We start from the raw sequence: 14,935 nt of genomic DNA on the forward strand, positions 1-14,935 counted from the left end.
GAAATTAAGAAAAAACGTTGGAAGTGGATAGGACATACATTACCAAAATCATTAAACTGCATCACGAGGTAAGCCCTAACTTAGAATCCTGAATGGAAAAGTAGAAAGGGGAAGGTCAAAGAACACACTGCGCCGACAATTGGAAGCAGATATGAAAAAAATGAATAGCAACTGGAGAGGATTGCCCAGGATAGAGTTTGATGGAGAATGTTGGTGGGTGGCCTATGCTCCTCCACGAAGGGTAACAGGCATGAGTAAGTGTCGTGCTATGAAAGGTAAACATATAGGACTGGTATTTATCAATTAATGATTGTGCAACTCAATGGATTCTGATGCTACCAAATAGAGTTCAGATAAGAAACCCGTGGAGACCCTTATTTAGGTTTTTATTGTACACTTTATAAAGTGAGATAAGCTTCATTAACCTGAAGAAATCCTTCTTGGATGTGTTTTTAACAGGACTCTCCTTTACTACATGATATTTCTGTTTATTTATTTGTTAATTGTACTATCATTCTCTCCTTTGTTCGTTTACAATATTTGGTTTTTGTTTGTGTTATGTTCTAAGATTTATGCCCTTGAATAGATAAATATATTTTCCATTAAAATATTTCATACTTACGTTCTAAATTTTTAAGAAATGTTTCCGCTTCTGACGTAGAAAGATAACGAAAGAATGGTTTCAGCCACTGAGGATGTCTTTAAGTTGAAAAGGAAGAAAACAATTAATTGTTTACGAATACAAATGACAAAATAATTATATATATATATGTAACATTTGAAGACATCAAGCAAAATAAGGAATATAGTGATTTTCTTATGATAAAAAATTGATATGACTCTGTAGGGAAGAAGTGCTTTGTTGAAATATTCAAATTATTAAAGTGATCACATTACATGATACCTTTTGACTTTGGGGAGCACACGATTTTGACTTTATCGACTACCCAGAAATAATGCAACGTTTAAGAATGAATTCGGCATCTTACTTTATTCGAATTAGGGACACTTTGAACTTTCCTTATTTTTGTACTTTTACTTATATGTCATTAACATTTACATCGGCAGATAGTAATTATGTTTGGATTACACTGATTGTTATTCCAATGAGACTGAGTCTATCATTACTGTTGGAAAGAAGTTTAGTTAGTCTACCTAACTCAAAGTTATGTTGATTTATTACTAGCATCGCAATTCAAATAAGGTTGAATTTCAGTTAGTTAGAAAGCCCTTAAAACTCAGTTAAACTGATCCTCGAAGTCCTACCAATGGCATCAGTGATTCATCCGTACGGTTGAAAGTATTCCTAACTCCCGGTTTGCGGAAAAGTATCTTATAAAATGCATGAATATTTGATTATTTGTCAGAAGATACATCAACCAATGTGTATAGTCAATAGACTATTGTCATATGGAATTTAGAAAAATAGAAATTTTAGGGAAATATTAAAGGATTACTTAGTACTAGCAAATAAAAACTAATTTCTGGACTAAAATAAAAATGACTTACGTAAGAAACGTTTTTTCACAACTTTTAGCATTATAAACACTTTGCGAAGTAGAAGATGGTATTCTAGGATTACGAGGTGGACGTCCACGACGGCGATGTACAGGGACTGTTAATGGGGTCTCTACATTTTCAGCAAGCCATGTAAGACTTTTAAGAGAATTATATATATCTGAATTCGATGAAATATTAGTCTGAAGTATCTCATTCCCAGATGTATGATACTGAATTTCTCCACAAGATTCAGTATTAACATTTTCTGAGTTTGATATGCTACACCTATAAAAAAAGGACTTGAATTACATCAAAGAATGAAGTTTTATGACCGACCGGATAATTCTATAAATTAATCGCATTCTAGTTTTTTCTGTCTAATATACCTATATTCATCCAAATGTACGCCAGGAGAAATGTATCAAGGTTATCTGACAAAGACTAATAGGTACATATTGGAGATCGAAGACAACTTCAGGAAAAAATTAGACAACTGTAGGCGAGACTTAGTGCATTACCGTCAGGATATTCACTGTAGTGTATTTACAGTACAGTTTAGTGTGGTTGACTTTTAAACAATCTTATTCAGCTTGCGAAATTAGAAAGGCGATAATGAACACAATTACGGAAAAATTTCCCATCTGTGTTTATTTATTTATTTAAACACATAAATATTGGTGCAAGGGGGCACCAGATATACATGCGCCATACAAAACAATGAAAGCGGGAAGAGAAAGGGATAAGATACATATAAAAAAAGTAATGGTGAGGGAAACTGAAATGTACAACCAGAAGAACTTTCTCAGTTAAGGAGGTTATAACCACTCTTTATGCAGAAAGTAAAAGAAGGTTACAGCAGGATCGCTATTGGTTTCTATTCTTAGCCATATCTGATAACGTCTCCAGCCACTGTGTTGAACCATCTCTCGGACCCCAGCCAGGGAGTCGTGAAGGACCAACAGAAGCCAATTCTTTGCAGCTTTTTTTCATACCACGACACTATGTCATACACTGACAACCTCTTCGCTTTTTCCAACTAGTCCCTGTGTCGGCAAATAATGCACGACGTGGAATTCTGTGGGACGACATTCGTAGAACATATCCCAGCCACTGAAGTTGATGTTTCAAGATGGTGAAACCAATTGAATTATCGTCTCTGTGCCCGAACACACGATGCCGAACCTCTGCATCACTAACATGGTGTTGCCACTGGATGTCAGCAATCCTTCGGAGACAACGATGATCGAACACAGAGAGACGTCTAACATCCTCAACTCGGCGAGGTCAGGTTTCACAAGCACAGAGCAAAACTGCTCTCACCAACGCGTTGTAGATCCGACCTTTTACAGCCAGACTAACATCAAGAAGACGCCAAAGGTGGTCCACATTGGCATAAGCCGCTCTGGCTTTCACTATACGTGCATCGATCTCATCACTCACGCCACCACTAGCACTTATGCAGCTACCTAGATACACGAACTTCTCAACTACTTCAATCTGCTCACCCCCCCCCCAAGGTGAATACAGGAACAGAATCCTGCCAGTCTTGTAAGAGTACTTTGCACTTAGAAGGTGCGAAGCATACACCATACTTACGAACACTGATTGCCAACTGATTAAGTGCGGATTGCATGGCTTGGGCATTAACGCACAGTAAGACAATATCATCCGCATACTCAAGGTCGAGAAGTCTCCTCAGGCAACAGATCCACACCGCCATTACTCACGTCCATCAGAGCTGTTTCCAGAATGTCGTCGATGGCAAAGTTGAAGAGGAATGGTGAGATTGGACAACCCTGCCTAACCCCACTGCTTGAATGGAACAATGGAGAAAGGTGGTTGTATGCCCTCACTCTGCCTGAGGTGTTTGTATACAGGGCCTTTAAGATGTTAATGAACTTCTCAGGCACACCCTTCTTCAATGGAAAATCCCAGAGAGCAGTCCTGTCCAATGAATCGAAGGCGGCCCTGATATCAAGAAACACTACGATTGTTGGCCTGTGATAAGTATGACGGTGTTCTAACGTTTTCTGCTCACGATGTTTTTCTCGCTCCCATCTATGAGTCAAAAACAATACCGTTGTTTAGAAATAGATATTATTGGTATGTTATAAGCATAGGTATATATTGGATAATTATGTGACTATTCTCTTCACAACCTGAATTAGAAGTGTCTGATTTCCAAAAACTGACCAGGCCAATAGAGTGCGTAACTTGAATATTTACAAAGTATCCACATTATTGATTACGATTGGCACTGAAGTAAGCTTGATAGTTTTAACAATAAATACAGGAGACTTCCAGAATATCATTACAATAGTGGATTTTTTCCGAATATGTGAAACGTTATTTATTTACCATATAGTGGAAAAACTGGTCAGTTATTTAACCTAAATCAAAACCAACTTTGGACAGAATGGGGCATCTTCCAGTATATGAGTAGGAGTATTTTTATAAGATCAGTTCACCAGGTAGCTACCAAAATACCAGAATAACTGGTAGCATATGCAAAAACATACTTATATTTCCAAGGTTGATAACACTCCTAGCACTAGATTTTTACCAGTTCAGTAACCTAATTCAGTTGGGGTGATCGGTTAGTACCTCCATTTCGCATAAAACATTGTACAGTTAAAATCTAAGTACACCTATCTTTACTTGTGTAAGGAAGTTAGATTTTAACGGTAAGTACCAAAATTAATTCCAAAAATATCTACGTACACCAACAACTTGATACTCATAAGTAAAAACAGGAAAAGTGGTATGCGAAATTTATAGATAAAGATATCATTATATTCATTACATAATAACTTACTTCAAGAACGTTTGTTCATTTTGCTGCTCAGTACTCTGATTGTGAGACAAACATGACATCGTTTTAAATTTTCTGGCTAGACGTCCCCGACGCCGTCCCTGAGGTGCAAATAAGCGAGTCTTTACTTCTTCGGCAGATTGGAAAAGACATCCAATTACGTTTTGCACAGAAGCAATCTCTGAAAATGCACTGTTGGTCAATCTATTTGATGGTAAGGTTTGACCATCCCAGTTAGGATATTGGGTTTTTAATCTCACTATACAGGCATTACAAGCAGAATCGGAATTAGATCGAGGGCGAGCAAGAACTCTCTGACTGGATAGCTGCAAATCGATGGTTGATTTGAGAGGGTTTGAATTTAATTGGTCACTAAAATTGCCACATGAAGTTGTAGAATTGGAAGAGGACTCTGCAGAACTAATACCAGAGTCAAGGATTTCTGATGAGGTACAAGATTCAGTCAGCCATGAATCATCGCGAACAAGAAATGTTTTAGTGACATTTGGTACAGCAAGATTTTGACCCATTCCAGGGATATTTAAATTTGCTGTAGAGGAATCCTTATTATTATTATTTTCCAGAACCTGGCGGGATATGCAGTATTGCTGTATTTGAGGCGTCGGTATTGATTCATATGAACAATTCAAGTGTTTTTGTGTCAAAGCTAGGGACTGATCGAAAACTTCGGCGTCCACACGTCCACTCATCATAGCATTAGAATTAAAATTGAAATCACTAATCCGATAAACACGATTTTTTAGTTTAGGGGAATATGCAGTTTCTCGTTTCCTGCAACTGTCACTGTAACATAATCTCCGACTAACCTTTTTGATTCGAGAAACACTTCCATGACTCGACCGTTTGGTGTAACATCCTCTTTTGATTACACCAGGTCTGGATATATAGTTGGATAACTTCTGCTTTGATTGCTTACGTATCAGGTCACGCATAAGGTGAGTAACTAAATTGTGTGAACGTGCTAAACGATGACGGAAATGACGCTCCTGTATATATTGATTGTAAATGCCCATCAATGCTAAATAGAAAGCTAATGTGACACAAAAAAAGTAGCGAAAATGAGACTATAAGTAAAGTTAGCTAACATGTAAGTTACCTAAATGTAGTATTTTTCTTGAAATATTTAGAAGTAAAATAAACCAGCCTTTGAATAATAAAATATTACTACATGAATTTCTAAATTGCCTGACCGTTATGGATCTTAACTATCGATCCAACAACATTTTGATGTGATTTAGTCGATGTAACGTGGTCACTTTTTAAATTTAATTTTAGCAGTCATCTCAAATTCGAGATTTTATGAAGGCCAAAACCATTTTCACACATGAGCTTTTATGTAGCTAACTTTGGTTTTCACTGTTATAAGTTGAACTAGAAATAAAAAACAAAAATTGTGATGGCTCAGTGCAATGAAAAACAGATACTGTTAGTAGATAAGGCTCCCACCATCCAAACGCGGCAATAATTTTTTTACAACCGAATGCAACTATTTGCGCACATATTTACTCGACAAAAGTCACACAAAAGTTGCTTATACGACTAGTTAACGGTTACATCATTGCACAGCCACTAACATTTGCTGTTAATCCTATTGTTTATGACCTTTAACCAGTACATTCATAATTTTCATCGTTTCTAAGCTCTGAATATTTTGAAGGCTTAAAGACTCACTAATTAAACAAAATTGAACAAGAAACATCCCGAGGTAGAATTTATAATATACTACACACAAGCTCAAAACCGCCTATTTTTCAATTCCATTAAAATGCAAGCTCGAGGAAGAATATTGGTTAGATATTCCGAGGAAAAGTTAACCTATTTTGAGGATTAAATAGGTAAAGGAAACTAAATACTTGGTCGCAAACAATAACGAATAAAAGATCTATAAAATAACACCAAAATGTCCCATTGACCATCAGTAACAGGCTGCAAAATCAGTCTGTTGATCTTTAGATTCCAATGAGAGTATACAAACATGGTCTTGTGTTTGACACGCTGAAAAATCTACACAATACTGAAGCCAAAATACTTCATTAAAGCACGATAACAAATAACACATGGGATAAATTAATAAAAGGACTAACAGGATGTTGTGGATAGTTTGGTTAAGTATAAAATATTTAAATAGTTCGATATATCACTCTGAGGATTAAACTAGATTAATTAGATAATGATGGATATTTGACTTGATGTAGTTATGTTTTATTAACACCAAGACAGCTTGAAAGAATAAAAAACCTAACACACGGGAAGATCGGCAAGACTATAATCTATGGACGGAATAGTGAAATTACTGGTGGCAAGTCTTGGATTTCGGTACGAAATCTATTCCTATCCCATTAGCACAGAGAGACGAAACTGTCAGGCCAAACCGCAGAATAGTAGAGGTAGTAACAGTATGAGTAATGATCGAAGACTGGGTATAAAAGATATCATTCGGAAAAACGTAAACCGGTGAAATAAAAATACGGAAAACAGTTGGGAGAACTTTAGTCAGAGTTTCGAGGAAGACAAAGAAGGAATGGGCCTGCGCCACTGCAAACGATTTTGAGCCATACTATCTAAAGTCTCTAACCATTGATTATGATAATCACGCGGACCCCGACCAGGTAGTCTACACCTAATAATATAGCTCAGTCCAATTGTGGTTTGGCCGCCCCTAGATTTCTTCCAGTCTACTTATACACTAGACAACAAACCCGTCAACGTGAAAGGTTGTTGGGCGTGCGTGACACGTGCCATAACCACCTCAGTTGGTGAGGATTTACTACGTCATCAATCGATTTGTTATCTTTACCTATTACCCTATTCCTAACCCAAATATTGCTTAGTCCGTGGTCCCAAAATATATGAGCACTGTTTTGAAGATACCTGTGACCGAATACCAGTAATCTACGAATATTCGCTATTGTGAATGATCATGTTTCATACCTACAAAGTAGGACAGAGCGAACTGCTGGACAGTGAAGTCGTCCTTTAGTTGGCAGACGAATATCTCGCCTACGCTGTAAATGACGCAAGTTGGAAATAGTCAATCCAGCCTCAGGAGTCCATGCACAAATTTCATCAGATACCAGACCATCATGACTGATGAGAATCCCGAGATAACCAAACCAATCGATGTGTTCAACTACTTCACACCCTATCGTTAATTCAGGATCTAATGCAAACCAACTCTGAAGTAACACTTTGCATTTGGAGGGAGAAGTGATAAAGACACTGCATTTTGTAAGCGTTTTCACCAAACAGAATTATATCATCTGCATATTTTAAATCAACAGGTAAATCAACCCCTTAACGGTCAAACGATGAGTGTGTCTCTAGAAGCCACTCAATGATGAAAACCTCAAGTCCGATTTCCAACCTTAACTTCTAACTTTGAATCCTAACTTCAATTTCTCACACCAATTTATAACCTCCTTACGACACCAATGAGTAGGTGGATTTCCTTAAGGTCACTTTGGCGTCACCAAAAGATCGTTCATAATATAGTCTCACTAAAAAATAGACAAGACAAAATAAAGAAATTGACAAAATAAATATATAGGTGGACAGAAGACAAAAAACTGAAACAATTGCTTAGAGTTTAAAAGGAAAATGTTATAACCACTGAGGTAAATTTTGGTCACAACTTCAAATAGTCAACACTATACCGATTTTAATCATGATTTTTGGTTCCCCATACGGCCGGAGATATTTATATCAGTGACCACAACTAATACCAAGTTTTAATTGTATAAAAACCAAAGATTAATCCCTTGATTGAACGATAAGATAAGGAATTATATTGGCCAGTTTTTTCGGCATGTTTTGGGGGAAGTAATGCTCCAAACCAATACTTACCATGAGAACGAGTGGGTATCTGTAAACGTTAGATTACTTACCTTTGTCTAGTTCATCGCAATTAGATGTCGTATAAACAGAATTTAAAACTTCTTCAGCTGAATTTAAATATTCCTGCAATATATATGAAGCAGATAAATGGACATACAATTTCGAATTCATCCCTATATGGTAAGTATCCAAGTAACTTTTGATGATCTAACCGTAAATCACATGAAAGATTGTTTTCAACTTCAGAATCGGGAATTTTGTTTGGGTAAGTGTGTTCTTTAACAAAAGGAGACGAGCAAGGTGAACACATAAGTTCTTTCATGGTTCCTGACATATAGAACTTGTTATAATGATCTCGGCAGTCCATGGAACTATGTGACTGAAGTTGAGCGGATATTTCATCCCTAAGGTAATATAAGTGACTAACCAAACACTTACCAATTACCATAACCATAAGTATCCAGAGCGTCTAAAAGTTTTAATTCTTCTGAAAGCAACCATTGGTTATCCGCAGGATTATCATCTTCAGAACGCTAAAGTCTGTAAGTTTCAATACAATCAAATTCACCTTTATAATATACTTGTGAATTTTTTTATGTTTCCCACCCTCAACTCCACATGAAAAGCACTATCATAAAGGTAAAATAATATACTCAGAAATATACTTTCACACATATTTTAATCACTGAACATTCGACACACACAATACAGAAGCCACTGATTTTCTCTAAGCAATAGCAACACTTTGACAACTTGCTAAACATAGTAACACCAACGTTGGTTTTCGCGCTTGTTGCTATCGGATATCTGAATTACAAACTTCAGCCTTCAGAGGAAAGGAGAGGGAATAAATTGACTTACTTTAATCCTCTCAAATGTGTAGTACTGTGAAGATCCAAAATTCACTGTAATGTATCAACAGGTGCTGATATTATTCAAATGCTCTGTCGAAAGTATGTTTCGTGCTTCACGCCCCACATATGTAGAAACTCAACTAGTTTATTGCATCCAAGTAACTGGTTCATATGTTACTAAAGATACCATCACACTTCAGTGTGTTCGAAGTGTGGGGCTTAAGTTAGTGACGGTATTTCCAAACTCCCTTACGGCGAGCACCTGAAACGCCCAAACTTATTCTTATTATTTTATCGTGAAACGCGGTAACTTTATGTTGGCATTCCATGTCTTAAATAACGGTTAGGGTGTTGACTTGTCTTATCTTTATGCTCCCTCTGGAACTAGAGATCTCCGAAGCCATTGCAAAAGGTTTAAAAACTTCTTTCAAATGAACTCAGAATGGGAATTCGTTCTTCTTATCTAGTTTTCAGTGACTGAAACGCCTCAAGCAAACAAGTGGTATCGACCCTATCAGTGAACACTGGGAGACAGGATACCGGAATTAACACATATCCACCAACCAACTATCCTTATTAATGAAGACGTGTTTCGGTACAAAATGTCATTAACTCACTACTCGGTAAAAGAAACGGAACTCCACTTGTATACAATTTGATTTCGGTTTTGAACTTTCCTAGAATGTCTTCTTACGTGACCAGTCCTATATTGACTGACAAAATGAGACATAATGATATCAAAATCATCGTTCACTGTACAGTAAACCAACACTAAATGACGTCGTAACCTGAGGCGGGATAACGGAAACGGGCTGGGATATTTCGGTCTACCTTCATAAGATTAGCCAGTGTGGCTTTTCACCATTTTGCTATTTTGCCGATGAACTTCTCTTGGCATATCCGATTCATACTTGAAACAAGTACTCGCTGGATGAATCCCACATTCTAAATGTGGCCTCACGATTGTATGGTAGAACACTGTTGGTATTGCTTTGCCCAAATGACTAAGTGATTTACAATTAGCCCACAGGGCCTTGAAGTCTTTGCAATGGTAACCTCATAGTTACTCGTAATCCTAAGGCCTGTGCTCATAAGGGCCCCTAGATCTTTACAATCCATCACTAAAACTTCCACCTATAGCACAGCCCTGCATGGATTCTATGTTTTCTCTCTACATATTTGGGCGAGGTTGAACTTCATCATGTACTATATCACAACCCTTAGACATTAGTGGCAAAATATAATAATTGCTGTCAGCTAATGATGGGAGAATATTTTGACAAACCTTATCTTCGGTCGCATGAGTGATTAGTAAGACTAGCAAAGCCGATCCTCTGTTTGGAGTAAAACATGTGAGTTCGGATACATTCTGTACTAAGACATGTTCCATCACACTGATCAGGAGGATGCTATCGAGTGAACTTTTAGGTCCGGTTATTTTCAGTTCATACGTGAATGTACTCTCAGATAATGATGATAATAATACATTTCTGCGAGGCCAAGTACACGCCATTTTACAGACATGATCTACAAGTTACAACATATACTGGTTCACAGTATTCATCCCAAGCAGGGTTGTTTAGTAAATATAATCTATAAAAGCTGACAGCAACTCATTCGTCCAGATATAATGTGTTTTCTTCAGAATGTTTTCCAAAGGGGCATCGCGTTCACGTTACACACCAGATCCAATCTCGACAAAAAGTGCATTAGGGTTTCGGTCGTGCTAAGTATTTATGTAATGCAGCTTTTAAGTGTATAGTTGTTATAAAGTAGACTTGTGGAGTGCTTGGTTCGAACTTTGACCTTGGGAAAGCGCGTTCGTCGAGCTTGTTCAAGATGTCAGAAGTTACATACCTTCACCCTCAGATCAAGTTTCTCAATAGAAAAAAAGAAACCGAGGAGCAGCAAGGTATTTGGATATGAACGGTAACCAATGGTTAACATTTGGTAGTGGAACAGACGGAGGTATGATAACTTATTAGATCAAATTGATACTAGCTCATGTTGCTAGAATGAAATGTGATAATGGGCTGCAGATAAGAGAATGCAGTAATAAAGAACAATGAGTTGTGATATTTATCAAGGTGGAGTAGGTTCGAATGAAGGAAGGGAAGTCAAGATTGGTATGAGGAAGACTGTTAATTAGATCGGAGAGTGCATATAGAGAGTGGTGTGTTAAGTAAAATAACAAACATATCCTTTACTGTCTGGCTTTTTATCATCCGATGCCAGCCACACAGTTTCATGTAAAAGTCCGAGCTAGAATGTTATAGGTTGTCTTAGTAGGATAGGTTATCCAGCATAAAAATCAGAAACATGAGTCGGAATGGTGAGTGTAGGAGAACAACCTTAATATCACAGATTGATTGACTTGTTCTCGTCCATAAAGAGCATGATAACATCATCAACTTGGCAGACTGAAATACAATAGATGACACTGAGTATAAATATGCAACACTCAAATGTGAGCTCACAACTAGCGACTTCACAAGTCCCACTATCATGAGGCTCACAAACAGAGGAAAGTATGTCCATATTATTAATTGTGCATTTGAGGGCCACAGCGTATTACTACAACTTTTTGAAAAGGTATACCCTGATAATTCTGGAGTGACTTCAAAGTCGTGGACTAATCACGTTTCAGTCAAAAACACGACAAGTGTTTTTAATTTGTTCAATAACGCTCATAATTCGTGGAATTTATTTCCTAGACTATGGAAACTTTTGTTTAGAGGTGAGAACTAAGAAAACCACTAAACGAAGGTTTTCGAAACCATTTTGTCGATGGGTTTCTAGTTCATCTAGATCCGCCTCATTTCTTATTCTATGCTCGATAAACATATCAGACCCCATTGAAGTGTTTGTATTATCTTGCTTTCTAGCGATAGTTAACAAAAGATTTATATGTGCCTTCGAGCTTAGTACTGCTCTCAGGAGTCGAAATGGTCGGGGTCAAGGTCATACTGACTTCATTTTCCCAATCTTATCATTTCTTTCATCCGAACTCATGAAGAGCAAAGTGTTACAAATAAATGGGTTAGGCGGGAGCTGAAAGTTTTTCACTGACGGTTAACTGCTATCGTTAATATCACTGTTTTCACTGGGTTTTGAGTAAATTTGTTTTACTTGACGTTTGAAACTGTGAGTTTAAGATTTTGACCTCGGACATTTTTAGTCACCCTATTTTTGATTTATTGTTTAATTGGTCATGATAGCTCTTGATTTAATTGGTTTAATTGCTCGTGAAGTATAGATAGATCTTAGTACCTGAACTGGAATCTGGCACTTTTATTATTCGAGTCGTTAGCTCATAATAAGCACACCCAACTACTGTATCATTTGTCTGTTCATAGTAATTTAGGCATTTAATCCACCATGTAAAATTATGTATGAGTTCAATTGAGCGCGCGTCTGCACATCAATCTTTAATCTACCCTCTTGACGATTGTAAACACAGAAAATCAATAATTTATCTGCAGTCGATTAACACATAAATATATGTATGGATTTTTGACACACACACGCCTACTCGTTTCCCTGTGGGCTTGCTTCCTGCACACTTGCGGATTTTGCCAATCTTTAACAATAAACTATCTCGATAACTGGTGTTCGGGCTTTTGAGTAACCTCGAGTAAATTCATAATTCTACTAGATTTAACTTCCTTGAATGCTCAGTTTACGAGATACCATTTATTAGGTTCAGATAAAGAGGAAGTCAACCTCTACAACTTACGTCTTTATTATTCAACCATGACTCAATTGTTCGATGCAAATAAGGATAAACGTAATCGTAATTTGAATGTTCAAAATATGAGTTCTGGTAACCCCAGTTGGCAAAATCTCAATTTAAACAAGATATCACCCAAGTATAAATAATTAAAAGTGAGGCTCGAATTGGAAGGGAGCTTAAGATGTGAGCCTTGGGATGGATTTTAGCCGTGAGGTTGAAGTTTAGGGTTTGTGAGGAAGCTATTCAGTTTTCCATAGGTAGTGGTGAAGTAAATGCTGAGGTGGAAGGGTATTTAGGATATCTAACTGACTATAATCTTCATTTGATACAACATTTAGCAGTCCTAAAGGGAAATTGCCACATTAGGTTAAGGATTCTCTGGATGCAGTCGGTGAATTTTTAAAATTTGTTAAGGAAAATACAATGTTTGAATCCCAACTGGCTTTTTTTCGACAAAGTTGACATAACTCGTTTTCGTTGTTGCAAATTTTACAGAGCCATACTTGAACTCATATTCAGCGTAATCGTTTAGTCTTGTTTACAATAGGTTTTCTCGTTAGGAATTGAAACCGATTCAGAGTCGCAGATATGAGTCAAATAAGTGTTTAAATTGTTCAAATGGTTGTGGGCGGAATAGAAGGAGCTTTCGCTTAACGGGCCTCCGTATCTAATAGCAGTGGATCACCAATACCTCCAGGCAAGAACCTAGGTATATTAACGATAATAGAGGAAAAAAAGAAGTTGGTAAATCATAATGATATGTTATCCTTAGTCCTTAAGAATAGATAAAGTGTCCTCTTAAAGGACTATTGGGAAGTCGCTTGGACTAGCTAGGTTGGCAGCGATTTCCAGCATTTGACAACGCTCCAGGAGTAGGAGTTGTGTCTATAGTCCGTTCTGCTATGTTGGGTCTCCAGTTTCTGGGTGTTACCCTTAGGTTTGTATTGGGACTAAGCTGAAGTAGGTGTTTAAGGGGATTCCCAGAATTGTTAAGGATACTGTAAGCCACTAGAAAATCACACCTAAGACGCCTATACTCTAACGGGCAAAGGTTAAGTGATTCGAGGCCCTCTTCATAAGGTTTGAATTTGAGTCCCCGAACTGATTTCGTGGCTCGACGTTGGATACGTCCCAGAGTGTCCTTATACATTTGGAGGGAGAGAGGAAATACTATTTTTCCGTACTCTAAATGGGGACGAATAAAACTGTCGAAGATTATGTGGAAAGTTCTACTGTCAAACTGGCCAAAAATGCATTTCAATGTTACCAGTGCAAGGTTCGCTTGAGAGGCGTTTTTGTCACAGTTAGCATACGACTTCAAGTCGTAGGGTACCAACACTCCTAAATCTTTTTCGACTTGGGATACTTCTAGAGAGGAGTTTCCTAAGTTGTAACTATAGTCTGTAACATCTCGCAGATGGACTACTTTGCACTTTGAAGCGTTGAAAGTAAGTCCGTTGTCGTCTGCCCAACTTTGAAGTCGAGTAACATCTTCCTGAAGTGCTAGTATATCCTCGTGGTTGCGTATCTCTCTCCAAAGTTTCACATCATCAGCAAAAAGCAATAAGTCAGACGATGCTTGTTGTGGAAGATCGTTTATATATGTCAAGAAGAGAAGGGGTCCCATTGTCGAGTCCTTGGGGACCCCACCAGAGCATTCTATGTCCCGAGATAAAGTGAAGTTAACCCTGACCTTAAAATGTCCATTTGTTAGGTATGAAGTGAGTCAGTCAATTAGAGGTGGTTTGGTACCCAATCGTTTAAGCTTATTGATAAAACGTATATGGTTGACCCTATCAAAAGCCTTTGAGAAATCAGGGTAACTGACGTCAACCTTCCCCTTGCGATCAAGTATGCTTGTCCATCTGTCCACCGCAGTCAGCAGGTTGGTTATAGAAGAGTGACTCTTCCTGAAACCATACTGTTGAGGTGAGAACTTCAAGGATAATAAGTAGTTGTGTATACCATCGCATATCAGAGACTTCATGATTTGGGAAGGTATAGAGAGAAAGGCCACCGGTCGGTAGCTTGAGGGTTCGCTGCGTCGACCTCCTTTGAACATCGATGTAATGTGAGCCAGCTTTCGAATTTCCGGCAGTTTGCTTTGACTTAGCGATTGTGAGGACATCACGCTAAGTGACGTTGCCAGGACTGAAGCTGCTTCCCTCAGCATAGCAGAAT

General features: G+C 37.7%; 2 protein-coding genes across 2 annotated transcripts; both read right to left on the reverse strand.

The window, feature by feature from the left end:
* Positions 1–602: 602 nt before the first annotated feature.
* Positions 603–5,346, reverse strand: Smp_066710 (hypothetical protein; the record flags this gene model as incomplete). Its single annotated transcript, XM_018791553.1, has 3 exons — positions 603–699; positions 1,510–1,785; positions 4,316–5,346. 3 exons carry the CDS (start codon positions 5,344–5,346, stop codon positions 603–605), a joined length of 1,404 nt encoding a protein of 467 aa, XP_018645264.1.
* Positions 5,347–8,209: 2,863 nt separating this feature from the next.
* Positions 8,210–8,931, reverse strand: Smp_066720 (transcriptional adaptor 2 (ada2)-related; the record flags this gene model as incomplete). The annotated part of the gene is made up of 5 exons (XM_018791555.1): positions 8,210–8,290; positions 8,325–8,571; positions 8,606–8,700; positions 8,736–8,795; positions 8,833–8,931. 5 exons carry the CDS (start codon positions 8,929–8,931, stop codon positions 8,210–8,212), a joined length of 582 nt encoding a protein of 193 aa, XP_018645265.1.
* Between the last annotated feature and the right edge of the window lie 6,004 nt (positions 8,932–14,935).

This window comes from Schistosoma mansoni (genome assembly GCF_000237925.1).
Source record: "Schistosoma mansoni, WGS project CABG00000000 data, chromosome 2 unplaced supercontig 0120, strain Puerto Rico, whole genome shotgun sequence".
In the NCBI taxonomy this organism is placed as follows: domain Eukaryota; kingdom Metazoa; phylum Platyhelminthes; class Trematoda; order Strigeidida; family Schistosomatidae; genus Schistosoma; species Schistosoma mansoni.